At 40.0% G+C, this 20,665-nt stretch overlaps 1 protein-coding gene and 2 non-coding genes across 3 annotated transcripts in view; 2 read left to right on the top strand and 1 right to left on the bottom strand.

Annotated features, from left to right (window-relative positions):
• ACAA2 (acetyl-CoA acyltransferase 2) overlaps window positions 1–15,763 on the bottom strand; it is a 29,672-nt gene extending 13,909 nt beyond the window's left edge. The window contains exons 1-5 of the mRNA XM_003784709.3: window positions 15,683–15,763; window positions 8,398–8,564; window positions 3,858–3,986; window positions 1,860–1,976; window positions 164–311 (exon numbers count right to left, since the gene is read on the bottom strand). Coding sequence (XP_003784757.1) covers window positions 164–311; window positions 1,860–1,976; window positions 3,858–3,986; window positions 8,398–8,564; window positions 15,683–15,698 — 577 coding nt within the window. The 5' untranslated portion in view covers window positions 15,699–15,763. The remainder of the gene's footprint in view (window positions 1–163; window positions 312–1,859; window positions 1,977–3,857; window positions 3,987–8,397; window positions 8,565–15,682) is intronic.
• A 650-nt stretch (window positions 15,764–16,413) lies between these two features.
• Window positions 16,414–16,547, top strand: LOC111723523. The gene has a single exon (XR_002772050.1).
• A 77-nt stretch (window positions 16,548–16,624) lies between these two features.
• Window positions 16,625–16,707, top strand: LOC111723574. The gene has a single exon (XR_002772090.1).
• The last annotated feature ends 3,958 nt before the right edge of the window (window positions 16,708–20,665 follow it).

Raw genomic sequence — 20,665 nt, 5'->3', positions numbered from 1 at the left:
AAAAAAAAAAAAAAAAAAAGGATAGTAAAAAGTGCAATTTTCAAACTATACTTTTGCAATGATTTGTAATCTAATATAATCTTATTACCATTATAATCTGAAATCATGAAAAGCTTTCCTACAGATTTCTTTATAGATATTGAGATTATGCAGTTTCACTGACCAGCTTTCCACCTCTGCTGTGACTGCAGGGCGTATTTGTCACACTCTTCTCTGCTTATTTTATGTTTTGCAGCAAGATTCTCTGCAGTAATTGCCATGGGAAGCTTGACGTGCTGATCTGTTAATGCCACCCACAAAGAATCTTCCAGCTATTAAAAGATATTAAAAGAGTGATGTGTTAGAGCATTATCTTTTGAAAATAATATACTATAACTCCTTTAATAGTTTCAATAAACAAAATAAAATTATACTGGTAAACATTTGCTATTACTATTCATATTTGGTTCTGGGATATTTTTTTAAAAACATCCAAAGTCACACAATAAAATGTCCACATTCTCTGTCTCTAAGTGTGGGGCTCTAAAGAGACCCAACTGTACTAAAAGGGCAGAGTGACACTGCAGGAAGTTATCTTATCATCAAAAAGTAAATCCTCTAGGTCAGCAGCCCCCAACCTTTTTGGCACCAGGGATGAGTTTCATGGAAGACAATTTTTCCATGAACTAGGGGGTGACATGGGGCAGGGTGCTCAGATTCTCATAAGCAGCACACAGTCCAGATCCCTCGAGTGCACATGTGACAGCAGGGTTCGCGCTCCTGTGGAGGTGGAGCTCAGGCAGTGCTGCACCTGAGGGGAGTGGCTGTAAATACAGATGATGCCTCCTTGCTTGCTGCTCACCTCCTGCTGTGTGGCCCTGTACTGGGACCAGTAAGAAACTTGACTATGAGTCCCCCGGCAATGTTTTCCTGTGGCTAGTTACTAAACCACTCAGGTGCTCTGTCGGAAAAACTATATGCGTGCTCCTTTCCATCCCATCATCCGTGACAGGCACAGCTGGTTCTGCCAGTTACTAATGAGGCTAAAAAGAAGCTGGGACAGGCTCCTGGAGTTAGAGAAGAGGTTGTTAATTATTATCCAGGTAGCTTGAGTCTGATGAGTGTGCCCCATTTGCTGCCTCATCAACTCTTGAGACACTGATGTGTTCTTGCAAAGATTTCTCAAATTTATTCAATGGCTAAAATACTGCTAAAGAACAGTTTTTAAGTTTCATTCCTTTCAACTTCCAAAAGGCCTAGGTGAGAAGCTGGGAGAATGGTGTAAGTCAAACATTACTAAAAAAAAAAGCCAAAAAATATAAAATGTTACTAGCCCTTTCACATGGGAGAGAGACTATAATATCATTCTTTATCAGTACAGTGTTATCATTCTCATGTTGTAGCTCTCAAAGATGGAAGGATCAGTTTCTGTCTGATTCAGAATATTATAATCTGTATTCAAAGATAATGTTTTCTGTGATGAAGAAATCTGTCCCGTGATTGCTCCAGAAATAAAATGTCTATAAGTCCTTGTAAAGATTTAATTAAGGTAAAAGATTAAGGTACACCTTTACCTTATCTTTTTAATCTACTTGTTTGCTTCCTGTCTCCCCCATGCCTATGGTCACTTATATGTGTTGATTCTACTATCAGTGGAGTGCTGAGATAGTCTTAATTTTATGTGAATTAAACTGTCAGAAGAACTAACAACCAAAAAAGAGATTTGAAATAGTTTACTTTAAGTCACTTGCATTTTGCTTATCTTCATTAACAAAACTGGTTTCAAAGTTAGTTTTCTCTCTAATAAAAAGTTACATTATTTTAAAATAACTTATCTAATATCACAAGAAAAAATTCTTTAAAATTGCAATGGTTCCAACCTTGAGATCTGATCCAAGTTTGGTTCCAAAACGCGTGTTTCTGACACAGTAGGGAGCCTGGCTCATGTTTTCGGTCCCTCCACACAAGACGACTTCAGCGTCTTTAACACAAATATCCTATTTAAAAACAAATGAACAATCCACAACAACAAAAACCTTTTTTATTGTACCTAAACAAATTAAGAACTACACACAATTACAATTCTAACAAATACTGTAATTCTAACAAATACTATACCCTAGCTTACGGTATCTCAAAAGGAAATGCTTTTGAAGTAATTGTATAGCAAAACCATTCTCAAGATGCAGGGTGGTGGCAGTGGTGGTGGAAATTAATAGATTTAGACTATTTTTGCCTGAGTAACAGACCCTACCTATGTTCTGGCTAAGAATAGTAATTCTTAACATAAATCTTAAAAATCAGCAGAGATATTAATGCTGGCATAATGTATAGCAGATAACAAAGAACAAACCCTTTTAAGGCAAAAGAAAAATTTACCCTACTAACGGATGCATCTGAAGGAGACCAGAGATTTACAAGAACTGAGTCAATCCAGGGTGCTCAGGAGAAGGAATCTGTTTCATTTTTCCAACTCTGTCCACATTTCTCAAAATAGAAGCAAATAGTAAGCTTCCAAGAACCTGATGTTTAACATTATTGCTAAGAAAATCAGGGTCACTATTTAAGACACATCTTTGTAGAAACAACTTAATGTGAAAATAACTTATTTGTTACAATATATCTGTGTCTTATTTTGTTTGCAATCAAATGAATACTTTTACAAATAAAATTGAATTTCACTATACTCTCTTCCCCTGGGCTCAAAGGAACAAACGTATTTCCCAGCTGTTCTTTAAGAAGCTCATACTAGTTTGGTCTTCTATCAACAGGTTAATTTAGCTACTTTGCAGTAAAATACATTTTCTTAAATCTCTTAAATCTTAGAGATTTTTAGACTCTCCTCTTTGCCTCACAGTCTTTATCCACTGTTTCCAACTACTTTGCAGGTAACTCTTACAGACCTGTGTTGAAATTCTGCCTCCCTGACTTAGCAACTTTTAATCCTTTAATAATCAGTTTCTGTGCCTGTGAAATGGGAATAATAATAGTACTTACTTCATAGGATAGCTGTGAAGATTAAATGCTATATTGAAAGTAAATCTAGCACAGTTCAGCACATAGGAAGCACTCAATACAAATGATGAACATATTAGTTTTTTATTTTTAAATTTTATTTGTTTTATTGAGACAGAGTCTCACTTTGTTGCCCTCTATAGAGTGCTATGGTGTCAGCTCACAGCAACCTCAAATTCTTGGGCTCAAGCAATTCTTTTGCCTCAGTTTCCCCAGTAGCTGGAACTACAGGCACCTGCCACAATGCCCAGCTATTTTTTTTTGTTTAGCAGGCCTGGGCTGGGTATGAACCCACCAGCCCTAGTGTATGTGGCTGGTGCCCTAACCACTGAACTATGGGCACCGAGCCATATTAGTTTTGGAAAAAAAAAATTGTGATAAAGCAAACTTAAAATTTACCATTACAACCATGATTAAATACACAGTTCAGTGAACAACTCAATCAAAATTGCTCTATCTCTTTTATTTACAATCAGGCACTTATAAATTCATTTGCGGGTACCTCTTCCAGAACGCTATTAAACACTAACTTCCCCTTTTCCCCTGCCCCCAGCCCCTGACCATTATCGCTCTACTTTCTGTCTCTATGAACTTAACTGCTCTAGCCACCTCATCTAAGCACACTCATATGTATTTGTCCTTTTGTGAAAGGCTCATTTCACTTCAGGGTCCAGTATTAGCTTTTAAGAATCTATTTTCTTCCTGTGATAGTTTTCCAGGAAAAATCAAATGTTGACCCCTCCTAATCAGCCCTGTAAGATAAAAAAGCTAAAGTGTTATATGGGAGTGGAAATAACTATTAACATATTTAATAACTATTAACATATATATTTCTAGAGAATTAAATATAATGTTGCCCATACCTGACATCCATTCACAATGGACTGGAAACCAGAGCCACAGAGCCTATTAACAGTGAGAGCCGGGGTCTCTTTCGGGACGCCTACTCGTAAACCAACATGCCTTGCCAAGTAGATAGCATCTGAAGAAGTCTGGAACAGAGATAGGGGAAAGAACAAGAAAATTTCCTCTATAAATCTAGGAATCAAGCACAAAAGACACAGAAGTGTTGGCAATCAATTAAAAATGATAAACTGCATGGCTCTAAGGTAGGACGTGATGCACTCGGGTGCAGCGTATTATATATGTTTATGATCTGGATAAAAACCGTAACTTGGCCAACTAGGGGTTTCCTATTTTTTTAATTGTAATATAAAATACACAAAACATAAATTTACCATCTTAACTATTTTTCACTGTACAGATTTGTGGTATTAAATAGATTCCTAATACTGTGCAACTATGATCAGTTGGTTTTCAAACACACAGAGCATGACAGCTAATTACAGAAAACCTAGTAAGTCCTAACATAGACAGACTTTTTTTTTTAACTTTTTATTTTTTTGCAGTTTTTGGCTGGGGCCAGGTTTGAACCCACTATCTCCGGTATATGGGGCTAGTGCCCTACTCCTTTGAGCCACAGGTGCCGCCCAAAGACAGACATTTTTAACAATTAGGGCTGTTTGAAATGGAACAGGCTCTCTCAGAGCAGTATGTTCCCTAAAAGAGGAAGGGTCTAAGGCTGTGGTTCTCAACCTTGGCTTCAGGGTGGACTCACCCGGGAAGCTTTGTTAACATATTTATCCTCCTGTGAACTAAAATTGCAAGGCTCGCCCTCAGCAGCAGACTGTGTGTACTCCTCTTGGTGAAGGGGATACCCTACAACTGACTTGCTAGCCACGAAATAGATGGTCAGAAGAGCGTCACCATGCCCCCTCCCTCCTTCAAAATGCACTTTCTGTCTTATTAACAGGCCTAAGGCTGAGCAAGACAAACCTGCAGGTTCTCAATATACATGACAAACCACTTGAGTCTGGGCACAGAAGTCTAGTGTCTGGTCTCTAATGAACAGATCCTTACCTTTAACTCTACAGCCCTTTCCCCTGACAAAGCCTAACTCTCAGTCAACTGAATCCCTAAACCCACCTATAACTGGGAATCTCCCCATTTCCTCCGACTTTGAGATGTCCCACCAACGTATGCCTTCCATGTATCAATTTATAACTTTACCTGTAATTACTGTCTTCCTGTAATGCGTAAACCAAACTATAACCCCACCACAGTGAGTCCACTTGCTCAAGGTTTCTTAGACATGGCTCCAGGCCATTGTCTTCAAATTTGAGTCAGATTAAACTTCTTTAAATTATTTTACAAAGTTTGACTTCTTTTGGGTTGAAACTCCTAAGCAAACCAATAATACCAGAAAGGCTGGAGGTGGGGCCTGGGCATCAGTAGTTCCTTTTAAAAGCATCCCAAGTTACACTAATGTAAAATAGGCTGAAAACTGTGTATTTAGAGAGAAGACTGATGACAACTGGTCTAGAGAATGAAGTAGGGCTAGACCGCTGCTCCTCAAACTTTAAAATGCATACCTGGGCACTTCGTTAGAACACAAGATGTTCTGAATCAAAAGGTCTAGGTCTGCCCGAGACTACACTTCTGACCATCTCTTTGGTAAAGACAATGTTACTAGTCCAAGGACCACACTTTGAGTAAGGGATAAAATAACTATAAAAAAACAAACAAACGATAATACGACAGTATTTATAGAGTGCTAAAGCAAATTTGGCAAAATGTAGTAAACTGATGTACCAAGGTAAAGAGTTTTAGAATTTTTTTTTTGTCCAGGGGCTAGGTTTGAACCCACCACCTCCGGCATATGGGGTATACCGGCACCCTACTCCTTTGAGCCACAAGCGCCACCCTAGAATTTCACTGTATTATTCTTTTAAACTTTTATGTAGATTTGAAATTTTTCTTTTCTTTTCTTTTTTCTTTTTTTTTTTTTTTTGAGACAGAGTATCACTATGTTGCCCTCGGTAGAGTGCTGTGGCGTCACAGCTCATAGCTACCTCAACCTCCTGGGCCCAAGCGATTCTCCTGTCTTAGCCTCCCAAGTAGCTGGGACTACAGGTGCCCACCACGACACCCGGCTATTTTTTTGTTGCAGTTGTTTAGCTGGCCTGGGCTGGGTTTGAACCCGCCACCCCGAGTACCTGTGGCTAGGGCTGTAACCACTGTGCTGTGGATGCCGAGCTGGTTTAATTTTTCAAAATAAGATTCAATAAATTCAGCACATTTATAGACTAAGGATTTTGAAAGCAGATGGAAATCAAAGGAATTCAGAATAACATTAATTCACTAATTAAATGTTTTATTCGTTGATTGAGGTTATCTTATTTTATAAATTAATGTCATCAAAAAGATTCTTGGGCAACGGATACTCTTTTGCCAAGGTTTACCTATTTTGGAATTGCTTCTTGTAAGACTTTATAAGGTCCAAGTTGATATAAGCAGTCATTTGAGGTAATGGAAAGAATATGACACTAGGAATTAGGAGATTTGGATTGGAATCCAGACTTTACCATTCCTTAGTAGTGTGAGGTTTCCTCATATGTCAATAGAGGCCTGAAATTCTACAAAATCTCTAGGGCTGCTTCCGGCTCTTGAACGGTCTGTAAATCCTAGAACTTATCTTTTAAAAAAATCAAACATATTCCTTATTATATGGCTATTTTCACACATCAGAATTTCTTTTTTTTTTTTAAGAGACAGAGTCTGACTTTATCACCGTCCATAGAGTGCCGAGGCATCACAGCTCACATCAACCTCCAACTCCGGGGCTCAAAGACTCTCTTGCCTCAGCCTCCTGAGTAGCTGGGACTACAGGTGCCTGCCAGAACACCTGGCTATTTTTTTGTTGTTGTTGCAGTTTGGCTGGGGTTGGTTTTGAACCTGCCCCCCTCAGTATACGGGGCCGGCACCCTACTCACTGAGCCAAGGCACTGCCCAAGAATTTCTTAGAACAAAATACCTTAGGACCTTTAACACTAAGATGGCTAATTTTAGCTGCTGACTTGATTGGATCAAAGAATACCTAGAGAACTGGTGAGATACTGTTTCGAGTGTGTCCAAAGGAGACTGGCACAGGACTTTGAGAGGACTAAGTGAGGAAGATCCGTCCTCAGTGTGGGAGGGGAATCATATGTCAGTTGGGATCCTCGATAGGACAAAAACAGAGGAAAGCTGAACTTTGGAATATAGTTGTCTTCTCCTGTTTTTGAACATCAGCAATCTAGGTTCTCTGGCCTTTGGGTTGCAGGACTCACACAGTAGCCCCCTGGGTTCTCAGGCCTTTGGACTTAGACTGAGCTACAGTAATTGAGTAATGGTACACCATGACCAAGTGGGATTTATCCTAGGAATTGTTTCCCAAGAAAAAAGTACAATTCATTTATTTTAATTAATTCATTTCATTTAATATTTAACTGAATTACAAGAATAGCTCTGTGGTATTTGTTAAATGTTATTTGAAGCCAATTCTGTTATCTTCTAACCATAAAGGACTAACCCCAAATACTTATCTATTAAGTACTTAAAACCCTTCCCAGAAAACTGTATCTTGGTTTGACAGAAAACTTAATCCAAGAAAGATTGCTTTTAGGAACAGCGGCACGAACACAGTGAAACTGATACTATTTCTAGTGACTTTTGGGGCAAACTTTGAGAGAATCCATACTGGGGAAACACAGAAGGATTTTAGAGAGGAAAAATCTCCATATAAAATAAATTATAGAAAAAACAAAACCCCAAAATATTCTACTTCTATTTGATCTGTTCTAATGCTTTCTTAGGTCAAAGGTAAAGCCCCTCACCCCCGAAAAGAAAATTCTTCATGAAAAAATTTTTGATTTAATAGACATAATTGCAAAAGGAAAAATGTCATTGTTTTTTCTGAATGTGAAGATACAGACTGGGAAGAGGGAAAGAACGATCTTATTTAGGGTCTAATGATTTTCTGTGTCCATGGGCAATGATCACATCAGCGACACCTTTTAAAATACGTATGTGTGTGTGTATAGATATCAATATAAATAGATCACCTCCTCCTTTTGGTCCCCTTGGGTACTTTCACACCTAAAACAACCTCTAACTAGACGCCCATACCACACATAGGAAGACAGAGGCTAAGTCAGTTGCCTATTTCCTGTTAACACTGACCAAGCTCCTACAATGTGTGAGAAATTATGAGAGGTGAGTTGTATATCTTGGGTTTGCAACCCTCCTTAGGTGGGACATAAGGCAAACCAATCAACTTCTGATTAAGTCAATTTGCAATTTAAGAAACATGGAAATGCACCTCAAGTCAGACAGATACATAGTTTCCAGGATATGCTGCTTTGAATTAAGCATGCCAGTATCCCTGGAATCTGACCAGTACTCAAATTACAAATTTCAAAAACCTGTAACTATTATTAACTTGCTTGCCATTATGATATGCTAAAGGTATTATTTTTAGAAATGGATCAAAGAAAGCAACAGGGGTGACTCTGTTTTACCAACCTGCGCGACATTGCCTACAATGACGCTGTCAACAGTTTCAGGTGAGACTTTGCCAGCAGACAAGGCAGCTTTGGCAGCAAATTCAGCCAGGTCAGTAGCTGTGAAATCTTTCAGAAGACCTCCGTAAGCTCCAAAGGGCGTTCGCTTAGCAGCCACAATAAACACACCTGTTACAAAGAGCAGAGATTTGTAAGCAATCACGGATTAGTCAGTGTCTCTAGCATGCTTTAAAGAATTTTATTGTAAAACCTGATTGTAACGTACAATTAGATAACTGAAAATCTTTGCCATGCAATAGTAGATAGAACGTGTCACACCCATGGAAGCAGTCTTAAGCGTTACTGGTTTGGTTAATAGCTACACGTGGGTGTCAGGAACTGCACTGCATGCTATCATATAACCCATTCCAATTAGACAATGTTCTTGTTCTCTGATGCTTTACAATGCTAAAACACTTGTTGAGAATTGAAATGCTTCTTTCTTCTCAGAGTATAGGGCCTAGTATTATAATCAAAGACTCTCTAAACTAGAACACTCTTTAAGTGTGTAGGAGGTCAACTACTCACCCTATAAGAACTCCCTCTAGAAAATTCCTGACAAGAGGTTCTAACCTTCACTAGGAAGCTTTTAATAAGAAGATACATCTACTGCAGGAAGCAGTGTGCCCATGCATGAGCAATATAAATGATTAACTTTTCTTCATACTGAGCTGACTCAGCTTGCCAAATCCTCCATCAATCCTAGTTCTATACAAACGCATCTCAAGGCAGAGATATAGTTTCTAGAATATACGAGGCTTTAAATTTGAATTAAATATGCCATTGTTTCTGGAGGATGACTCAAATTACAAATTTCAAATAACATGAACTATATTTTACTATTATCGTGTATTCTTAGAAAAAAATGGACAAAACAGTAACCTTTTACATGTGTAGCCCCTCCAGGATCAGGAGTCAGCTAACCTGTAAAATTTCCCCAATGGACATTACATCTCTTTTTCCAGGTAAATAAAAAGCATTCTTTCAATAGTTCTTTATTTGACATCAATTCTGATGGCTGTCCGCTAAAGACACTCTAGTTTGTCAACATCTCATTAAAATGTATCACCCAGAATATAACAAAATACACTACATTTTATCTAACCACAAAGAATTCAGGGGAATGATCCATACATCTATTAACACAAACTAAGACTGTACATTGGCAGCATCATTACTAGTTAAATCAGTGTCCTTTTACACGTAAATAAAAGTCAGACCTTCCCAAACACCTACTGCCAACTGCCAGAAAAACTTGTAACTATGCAAATACATAATGACTATGATGTGAGGGGTAGAGTTGTCCAATACAAAACCCACACATCGGTAAGCAGTACTGGTGGTAGCAGTTTCATGACACTGATATCCATTATTCACCTACCATTTTATCCTTTGTACAGAATATACTGTATAATTTTCCCAACAACTCAAGGTAAACATGACAGCTAACGCACAGGGGGAACCTACTATGTGACAGACTTCATGCGAGGCCCTTTGCATATACTAACTTTATTCTCCCCAAAACAATCTGAGCTCACATTTCTATATCTGGTCAAGAAATTACGGGACTTTTAGTAATGGGCTGTGCTAAGATATTGACCTATATAATGGAGACTATCCGGTCCTTATTCACTATTGGTACCTAAGCACAATCCTCCAGCTTATGTCTATGATTTCTTTCCATGGAACAGATTAAACATAGCTTAAAAAAAAAATTGCAGCCTCTCTTTTCATTCATACTTTAAGAAATGTACAATCTAAAGGAAATTAGGAGCAATAGATACACTTATACTCTGTAACAGATTTACAGATGTTAATATTCAGATATTTATAAAAGGCCATAAATATTAGTTTGGTGCAATGCAAATGTTTTGTTTTGGTAGGTGGGCTGTTCTGTGCCACTGTGCCTTCCTGAATCTTTGCTAGTGTTCTCTAATCCTCCTTACTTAATAGTCTCTGCCTATTTTTTTATCAGTGTTATATTTATTTCACTTTTCCCCTCCTTTCCATGCCTTATACTTAATTTCATTGGTTCTGCTTCTGGTCATAGCCTACTATACCCCTCCAACAGTTAACCATGACAAACTCTAGACAATGTATACTACAACTACTTGAAGGTCTTGGGAAGGAGCAAAACTAGATAGATGTGAAAAGCTGACACTTGGAAGAAGGGAACAGTATGAGGGAGTTTCTACTTTCTTTATACCATCTAATTTGAGGGCCAGCAGTCCATGCTGGATGGAATGGCTACAACTCAGAAACTTACAGTCTTGGGTTGAAGAGTTACATGGCAACAATAGCCACCAGAAAGTCAGGAGAACCTGGGAAAGGGGAGCACCACAGAAGAAAAGTCCAAAATTCCATATAAACTCTGCCCAAATACTGTGGCTAACCCCTTAAACATTCATGTGTGGGTTAGATCACAAGAATCTAAACAAAGGCTAAAAAAACTGAACTGAAGGCACAGTGGCACAAAACAGCTCACCTACCAAAACATTTGCAATGCACCAAACTAATATTTATGGCCTTTTATAAATATCTGATTATATCTGTAAATCTATTATAAATTATAACTGAACTTATGGTGCCTGTAGTCCCAGCTATTCGGGAGGCTGAGGCAAGAGAATTGCCTCAGCCCAGGAGTTGGACATTGCTGTGAGCTGTGATGCCAAAGCACTCTACCCAGGGCGAGCAAGTGAGACTTTGTCTCTTAAAAAAGAAAACAAAACAAAACAAAAAAACTGAACTTAGATTTGAGCTTCTGCCCACTCCTAAGGGAAACATATTTTAGTATAGTTCAGGCAAGTAAACTAGTTGACAAGAAGTAAATAAGTAGCCAACAATCAGTGAGTCAATACTTTTAGGAGGAATCTAACAGGATATCTGTAATGTCCATGGTAAAACTCAAAATTAATCCACACACGAGGAACCAGAAAAATATGACTTGTTTTTAAGAAAAAAAAACAACCAATAGCGACCAACTGCAAGACCCAGACTTTGGGATTAGCAAACAAGAATTTAAAAACAGCTATCTACCATAACTATGCTCAAAGATGGAAGGGAAAATATGCTCATAATAAAATACAGGACATCTCAGCAAAGACCTACATATTATATAAAAACCAAAATGGAAATTCTAAAACTGAAAAATAGACAAAATAAAAAGTTCACTGGATGGACTTAAAAGCAGAATGGAAATGAAAGAAGAAAAACTGAGTGACTTTGAAGACAGATAAATAGAAATTATTCAATCCAAAAAAAAATTATTTAGTCTGAAGAACAGAGAGAGAAAAAGATTGATAAACAGAACAAAAACAAAGCATGAGTGGAACTGCAATGTCCAACAAAGGAGCAAAGGCAATTCACTGGGGAAAGGATAGTTTTTCAACAAGTGGTGCTGGCATTAACTGAATATCTACATTTGAAAAAAAAAAAAAGAAACTTAGACATAGACTATATTCCTTTCACAAAATTTAACTCAAAATGGACTTAAACACAAAATATAAAACCATAAAATTCCTAGAAGATAATATAGGAGAAAAATCTGTACAACTTTGGGTTTGGTGCTACCTTTTTTGGATATAACACCAAAAACAGGATCCATGAAAGAAAAAATCATGATGTTGGCCTTTATTAAAATTCAAAACTTCTACTCTGAAAAAGACACTGCTAAGAGGATGAAAAGATAAGATATAGACAGTGAGAATATATTTACTATACACCTGATATAGGATTTGTATGCAAAATATATAAATAGCATTTAAATCTCAGTAAGAAAACAACCCAATTTAAAAAAGACAAAAGATACCAACACATGTCACCAAAGAAGATATACAGATGTCAAATAAGCCTATGAAAAGATACTCATCATTATATGTCGTTAGGGAATTGCAAGTTAAAGAACATGAGATACCACGACACAACTATTGGAATGGCTAAAATCCAAAACACTGACAACACCAAATGCTGGTGAGGATGTGGAGCAATAAAAATTCATTCATTGCTAGTGGTGATGTAAAATAGTATAGCCCACTTATAAGATAGTTGGACAGTTTACTACAAAATGAACCATACTTTAAACCATATGATCCAGAAACTATACACCTTTTTATTTTCCCAAATGATGTAAAAACTTCTACCCACACAAAAACCTGCACATAAATGTTTATTTGTAACTGCCAACACCTGAAAGCAACCAAGATGTCCTTTAATAGGTGAATGGATAAACAAATTGTGTGAACATTATTTAGCAAGAAAAAGAAATGAGCTGTCAACTGCTTCTTGGCTTTTTTGCTAAGATCAAGTGTAGAAAATGAGCTATCAAGCCATAAAAAGGAGAAATCTTAAATAAATGCATTATGTTAAATGAATGAAGCCAGTCAAAAAGGTCACGCACCGTACAATTTCAACTGCACAAAATTTAGAAAAGGTAAGGCTATGAAGAATACTATACTGTCAAAGATCAGTGCTTGTCAGGGGTTCAGAGGCAGGGATGAATAAGTGGGACACAGAGATGTTTAGGGCAGTGAAATTATTCTGCTTCACACTGTAACAGTGATATATACCATTTATACATGGTATCTATGTCAAAACCCATAGAACTATACAACACAATGAATGAACCTTTTTTTTTTTTTTTTTTGGCTGGGGCCAGCTTTTTTTTTTTTTTTTTTGAGACAGAGCCTCAAGCTATCCCCCTGGGTAGAGTGCCATGGCTTCACTGCTCACAGCAACCTCCAACTCCTAGGCTCAAGCGAGTCTCCTGCCTCAGCCTTCCAAGCAGCTGGGACCACAGGCGCCCGTCACAACGCCCAGCTAGTTTTTGATTGCAGCTGTCATTGTTGTTTTGGCGGGCCCGGGCTGGACTCGAACCTGCCACCTTAAGCGTATGTGGCTGGCACCTTAGCCACTTGAGCCACAGGTGTGGCGTCAATTTAAAGGTTCTTTCTTCACAATTTCATAAATTAGATACCATGTCAAATTTGATTTGATGTCAATTTTACATGGATATTAAGAGGTCTAAAATTTATCAATTTCTAACACTGAATTAAACTCTTTTCTATTTTAAAAGGTTCTGAATGATTTTCCAAAACTTAAAGACAGTAAAACGACATATGGATCCAAACTGTAAAGAGTTAGATGCACCAAGAAAGGGCCTGATAAGATGTGATGATTTGGCAGAACAGGAGAATCAACACTAGTCGATAGACAGGAACTCTGCCTTTCTTTCTGTTATACTGCTGTGTAAACATTTACTTACTTCCTTAGCACAACTACAGACAGCAGCCAGGGAAAATTAAGGCAAAGGGCTTTGGCACCCATTTCTGTTTCAGGATTAAGGTATTTTAGCGGGCCTACTTGCCTTGACAGGATAAATGAATCCTCCCAACCACCCTAATAAGCAGCAGGAAGCTCTTGCCAAACACTGGGCGGGTGCCAGTAAAAACCTGAGGGATTGCTTCTTGCTGACTTGAAATTCAGTAAGTTAATGATAATCTTTGCCAAAGTTAATTCAAATGTGCTCTTTCTTCCCTCCAATCTGATAAACACTGGGTATGCTACTAAAGAGAAGTGCATACGTTTAATGACTCTAGCCTATAACATCACTAACTGAAGATCAAGCCACTTTACCTCTCTGGACTTAGTGTCCTTACCTGTACTATGGTAAAGTGTATCATAAATTTATACATTTTATACTTGCCAGTACACACAGGTGTCGATGTAGGTTTGTTTTCTTTGCCAGGTTTACAGCTTTCATCCAATTTTAAAGGGGTCTATATTATAAGAAAAAGGTAAGACCCACTGATAAAATAACAGCAATATGCATAGTTGCTTTTTAGAAATAGAGCTCATTACAATGCAGCTTTTTAAAATTAAGTGGGTTTACTGATGTCTTCTCTAAAAACAATTCAACATGCAAGTTCACAGTTGGGATGGGCAAAGGGAAATGCATTTGCAGGAAACTGCATACATGCTCCCTTTTGTTCCTGAACACCCATTTTCCACATGCCATTTTGGCTTTTCTGACTTCCAGATCCCCCTCCAGTGCCTAGCTGACATCTCCACTTGGGTGCTTCCCAGGCATAAAAAGTTCTTTTCCTGAAACTGAATCCTCAATCTTCCCTTCCAAATCTATTCCTCCCCCAGTTTTCCTCACTCCCTAAGTGGTACCTATCATCATGAACATAGTTCCTCAAACCAGAACCTTTAGTCATTCTTGCCCTTTCCTTCCATTCCCCACATTCAACCTATCACACATCTTATCAAACCCACCTCCAAATCTATCTTAAAATCCTCTCCCCTTTTTCCCAACTTCACCGCTCCCAAAGGATTCAAAGCTGTCATTTGCTGTTGCAGTAAATCCCTTAAAAGGTCTCCTCATTGCTAAACAGACAGCTCTCGTTGCCTGAGCAAATACGGACCGGCTGGAAATCTTCAGATCCTGTCATCTTTCTCTTTAAATCCTTGTCCGGCTTTCCACTGAATTTAGAATTAAACCCCACAGGGCCCTGGAGCACCAAAATGGTTGGTTCTTAGAGCCTAAGCTTTTTCCTGTTTCAGGGTCTTCATTTGTGTTCTACCTGAATGTTCTTCAACAGACACATGAATCTGTAAATTAAGATTCCATTGACGGACCATTTGCTATGGGAAGGGAGTCTGCATATTTGTTTTAAACAAGGGAAACTCTAGAACTTAAGTACTGAATGACGTTCACGTTTCCTGCAGTGGCTCAAGTTACAGCAATAGAAGAGAAAAGGGAGTAAGGCAGGTCTTCCAACAGAACCTCCCACCTATCATTTTTGGAGGTCAGGCCACTCGGGCGGAAATTCGCTGGCGACCCTTGGAGGGCCTCTTCAATTCCTCCCCGCACGCCCTGCTCACCCGCCGCCCAGAACACAGCGCCCCGGCTGTTCCCCGAGCCTTGAGCTTACGGCATCGCCTATCTTTCCTAAAGCGCAGTAGCTGGGTTTGAAGAGCAAGGAAGGGAACCATCTCCAAGGTCAGAAGCAGGCAAACCTTGCTCTCCACAGGGAGGTGCACCGAAATCGCGGTCGCTAGCGCCTTACAGGAAAGGGTTTTGTCCTTAACCCAAACCTTCCTTTCGGGTTGGGATTTTATCAAAGCCCTCTAGAACCGGTAAGACTGAAGTCACCCCACGACCCCGACTCTCCGCGTAGCCTGGAAGCGAAGGCTCGGTCCGGGAAGGACATGACCCCGAAGGGCAGAGAGGAGCCGGCCGGGCTCACCTCGGAGCAAGGCCATGGCGGCGACTCGGTGCTCAGCAGCGAAGGATTCCCGTGGCGGTTCGCGGTGTTCCCTGGGAGGCCCGCCGTTATTCGGCTTTTAGGGGTGTGGGCGGTGCCCCAGGCCACACCCCGACTCCTACCCCTGGAGGGCGGTGAACCCTTAGGCCTTGTCTGCCCCTTCACCTACTTCCCGCCCCCACCAGCCAGCCTAAGCGTTGTTCCCTCTCCTGGCCCCGCCGCTCCCTACGCCCCATCCTGTAGCAATCAGAGGTGCCAAGTCTGCTGGGGAGACAGCTGAGGGGAAATGAACACGTGCCTCGCCAGAGGATTTTTTCTTCACATCACAAAGACTTTACAGACTTTCCCTGTTTCCCAATCCAGAGAATTTGACTTGACAGCCCTCATCCATCCTACCCCTGCCCTCCTCCCACACACAGGTAATGAATGTTCCCCTTCAGCCTCGCCTGGGGCACGAAAAACACAAGTAGGCGCTTGCACACCCACCACCTAAAACCAGCCGGGCGAGAGGGAGACGAGGCAAGCAGTCCCGGCTGCGGGCGGAGCCGGACGTTCATGGGCGGGCACGACGGCGGTGCGGCGGATTGGTTGGGGCCGGCGGCTACGCAGACCACTGGGCGGAAGTTCCGCTGGCTCGGCCGGGCGCGACGGCTAGTTTGGGTACCCGGCCGGGGAGGGTGGTGTCTGCTGGGATGTAGCGAGCGTGGTAGGCGCTCTTGGGTCCTCGATACAGCCCTGGAATGAGCCCGCAATATTTTCCTTATATGATCAGGTTCCATTGCTGCTTGCCCAGAGCCTGAGATGATTATGAAAACGTGGCAGGCGAAGTGGGGCCAGGGACCCGGAGCCGGGGGTAAGGGGTGAGGGGTAGCGGGTGTGGCTAGCCGGGAGGGAGTTTAGGGAGGCGTGTGCTGCTGTGAGCCCTTGCCGATGATGACAAGACCACTGCGCAATCTGAGTTCTGGGAACCAGGTGATGGAGTGTGTTCTGAGAACGGACTGAGGCTGGGCGAGCAGGAGGTGGTGGCTTGGGGAGGGGAGCTCAGTAGGGAGGCGGCCGGGATGCCTTGGGCTTAGTTTCAGTGCGTGGAGATGGGTGTTGGTGGCCTAGATGTTTTCTCTGAGTCGTCAACGAATGCCTGCCGCCTCAAAATTCCGTTTTTCAAGGGTTTTGGTGGCCTTCTCGCAGTTTTTTTTAAATCCAGCTTTTTAGTATGAAAACATTCAAACATACAGAAATTTTTGCACATTTTTCTATATTTTATCACCTCCCTGAAACTGGTTTTTTTTTTTTTTTTTTGAGACAGAGCCTCAAGCTATCCCCCTGGGTAGAGTGCCATGGCTTCACTGCTCACAGCAACCTCCAACTCCTGGGCTCAAGCGAGTCTCCTGCCTCAGCCTCCCAAGTAGCTGGGGCCACAGGCGCCCGCCACAACGCCCGGCTATTTTTTGGTTGCAGCCATCATTGTTGTTTGGTGGGCCTGGGCTGGATTCGAACCCGCCACCTTAGGTGTATGTGGCTGGCGCCTTAGCCACTTGAGCCACAGGCGCCGAGCGGAAACTGTTATTTTTAAAATGCATACCTTAGTATGCTGCACCCCGTGAACACGTTGGCCTGCGTTAGAGTTGAATATTTATTTACAATTCTTTTTTAAGGCGAATTTTTCATGGAGTCAAATGTACAGATCTTAAGTTGAAGAGGTTCACAAACGCATGCAGTCTTGCACAAACTCTTATATTCAATTTACCATCCACATATTTAAGAGAAGTAGCACAGTTTCCCATTCAATACCCTGCAAAGCAGCATCAGCAAGTCTTTCAAAATGTATTGTTTTCTTTAATTAGAAATGTCATGAATGGAAAAAAGTCACAAATGAGGAGATCCTAAAACCATTAAAAATTTTACATGTATTAAAACATACACATTTATGTGAGAATATTTACACACTCTCAAAGTATCAAGAAGCAGAAAAGAGACCTTTTCAATAACCAAATGATCAAGCTTATTAATATCGATAATGGGGCAAATTGATATCATGTACCCTCTCATTACACTGAAAACAACTTCACTTCTGTAGGATAGGGTCTGAAAATATCTCACCTGAATCTCATTTTAAGGAAATGTTAAGTCTAAATTGAGGGACATCCCCAATAACCTGGCCTGAACTCTTTAAAAATGTCAAAACCCTTTTTTTGGTCTAGATGTGAAACATCTAATGAAATGTAAAGTTATGGTTCTACTCTTACACATTTAGCTTTCAATATTTTTAGAGATGCCATATTATCATTTCTTAATGTACTTACTTTTGAAGAACAAGAAGAAAAGAGTTGTCTTAAAATAAGACTGGAAAACAGTGAATCTACTATTGTTTATCTGTAAATTTTGGTGTTAAGATTTTATCAGGTTTTCAGAAATATCCAGCCTCAACCCTATCTCCTGTATTTTCTGGGTAATTTTCCGGTGCTTACAGTTTTCCTCTACCTTTTACTAATATAACACTCAAAATTGATGGGGGGCTAGAATAGCTTTTTAAAATGAGTATATAAATCTGAGTAAGACAAGTGAATTGACCATTCTTGAGTAGCGTGGAAAGATACGTGCTGTTAATCTAACTGCTTTGGTAAAAGCCTTAAGTTTTGTTAATTAAAAGGCTAATATTTATTAGCCTGGGTGTGATTTTTGTCCTTTCATCAAATACTTACTCTTCAGAAGATTCAAGTTGCCAAATCAGAATATCAGGTGAACACCATGGGATGTAAACAGAAAGGACTGCAGACATTGATTTGCCAAACTCCCTTGTTTTAAGTTTACCTTAAGTCTTGATGTGTTCCCAGCATCCTCCAGGGCGCAAACTTAGGTGAAAAATATTTGTTTTTTTTTTTCTACTTGTTTGAAAGTTATTTACAGTGTCTATATTCTTAGCAAATTTTAGAATGTGTTAGTAGTATAACCTCAGGCAAAACCTCCTTGGGTCTACTCTGCAAAATACTGTGCTGGTGGAAGGAGGCAACTTCAACACCTCCAGAAACTCACCTATAGTTAAACAAGCTGGGTTTAATGTTTCTTGCATGAGGGAGAATCCACACCATGGGTACACCTCAAGGAACAGTGGGACATTTCAGTAAGAGGGTATTAGGATTTGGGCTTTCGTTAGGTGATTTGGGGAGGTTCCAAATAAGCAAGAGTCTGTTTTGAGTGCTGTCAGGAAATAGGGACAAGTCCTAGATTGGATATCTTAATATCGTCTTAGAAGAGGGAAGATTAGATCTAGGGGAAAGCTGCAACTGATGAAGCCATAGTCCTCCTATTACCTGAGAGAGGGAATGTTTGGTATTGTGTGGTTCACATAGTAATTTTATCTCTGCTTAGACAAAATTATGAAGGAGTCTTGTTTCATCTATTCATCACAGTGACAGAATGACGTTTGTCTGATATTGCATTTTCTAAGATTTTCCTATACAAAAGAACAACACGGCCTAGCAGGGAACACCAGGCCAGCTTCTGATACCACCTGGGCCTCGTTGTGTGTCAGGCCAGTCCTGACATCAGGCTGCTTTTCTCTTTCTGAAGTCTTACTAGGTTAAGTGTGTCTTGTATGAAACCTGGCTCTTTTCAGACATAATTTTCCTATTGAGGCTTTGAGGGTAGGGCCTAGACCTCTCTGAGTATGAGGTGAAGGCTTTCCTGAAGTGAGGACATTTTTTGATCAGCCACTTAGAAAAAGGGTGAATCTGACTTTAGATCGGAGTTGGGTTCGTGAGGCAAGTTTTCACTAAACAGTATACAGCAGGTCCTCAAATAATATTATTTCATTCAATGTGGTTTCATTATAAAGTTGAGGGGAGAAAAATCACTTCCCACTCAGGCCCACTGTCTGTGGATCCTGGCACTTCCCTGTGTCTGTGTAGGTTTCCTCCAGGTCCTCCAGTTCCTTCCACATAGCAAAGCTGTGCACTAGGTAAACTGGCGTGTCTGTGCGGTCTGAGTGTGTGGGAGGTGTGTTTGAGTGTGCCCTATGGTCAGATGGCAGCCTGTCCCCAGTGGATTCCCACCCTGAGCTTCAGGGACAGGTTCTGGTCGCCCACAACCCTGAATTGGAATAAGGTCGCAATTGGTCCTCCAGGTCGCAAACTTAGGTGAAAGTAAGTAAAATGATTCATTTTATTAAATCCTTCTTAAATGCATAGCCCACATTTATTTCAAAGTAATACTAGAAGTGTTTTGCTCTTTACAGGTTCGGTCATTGTGACCAGAAGTATGCTGTAGGAACTCTTATCAATTTGCCTATGTAAAGTTGGTTTCATTGTATAGCACTTCAATTAAAGTTGGAGTTTCCTAGCACCTATTGATGACATTAAGACTAAATGTAATATTTCAGTAGTAGTTCCTAATGATATGTGTTTAAGGGCACATCTGTAGCGGCATCTTGTTCTATAAATTTGGGGGAGGTTAGAAGATTTCCAGGTGGTTTTGATGTGTGCTTCTAGTTATGAAACAGTATACCAGTGTTTCCATGTAGATGTTCAGTTTCTGAACTCTGTTCCTCTGGTCAATTTTTCTGTCTCTGTGCCAATCCACACCTTTTAATTACTCAAGTTTTATAAGTCTCTATACCTGCTGGTAAAGAAATTTATCTATGGGCCTTTGCCTGTCCATGTATATATTAGAATGCGTTTGTCAATTTTAAAATAAAAACTGTGTTGAGACTTTGATTTCTCATCTATAGATCTACTTAAGGGCAATTAACCTTTTTGTGGTAGGAAGTCTTTATTGGTGTACATAAGTTCTACATTTTTATCATTAATGTCTTTCACTCATTTTATAATTTTCTTCATGCAGACCTTGTAAATACTTTCCCATTGATTTTGAATGCCATCTCTACCATAGGTATGTTACACATATGTTTGGCCCTCTCCCTGGGCTCTTTTTTATTTCATTGGTCTACTAGTGTTCTCTCCTCTACTA

Source organism: Otolemur garnettii, unplaced genomic scaffold (genome assembly GCF_000181295.1).
Source record: "Otolemur garnettii isolate 467f Iridium unplaced genomic scaffold, OtoGar3 scaffold00012, whole genome shotgun sequence".
NCBI lineage: Eukaryota > Metazoa > Chordata > Mammalia > Primates > Galagidae > Otolemur > Otolemur garnettii.
Note: the sequence above shows the minus strand (reverse complement) of the source record. Positions and strands in the feature narration are given on the sequence as shown.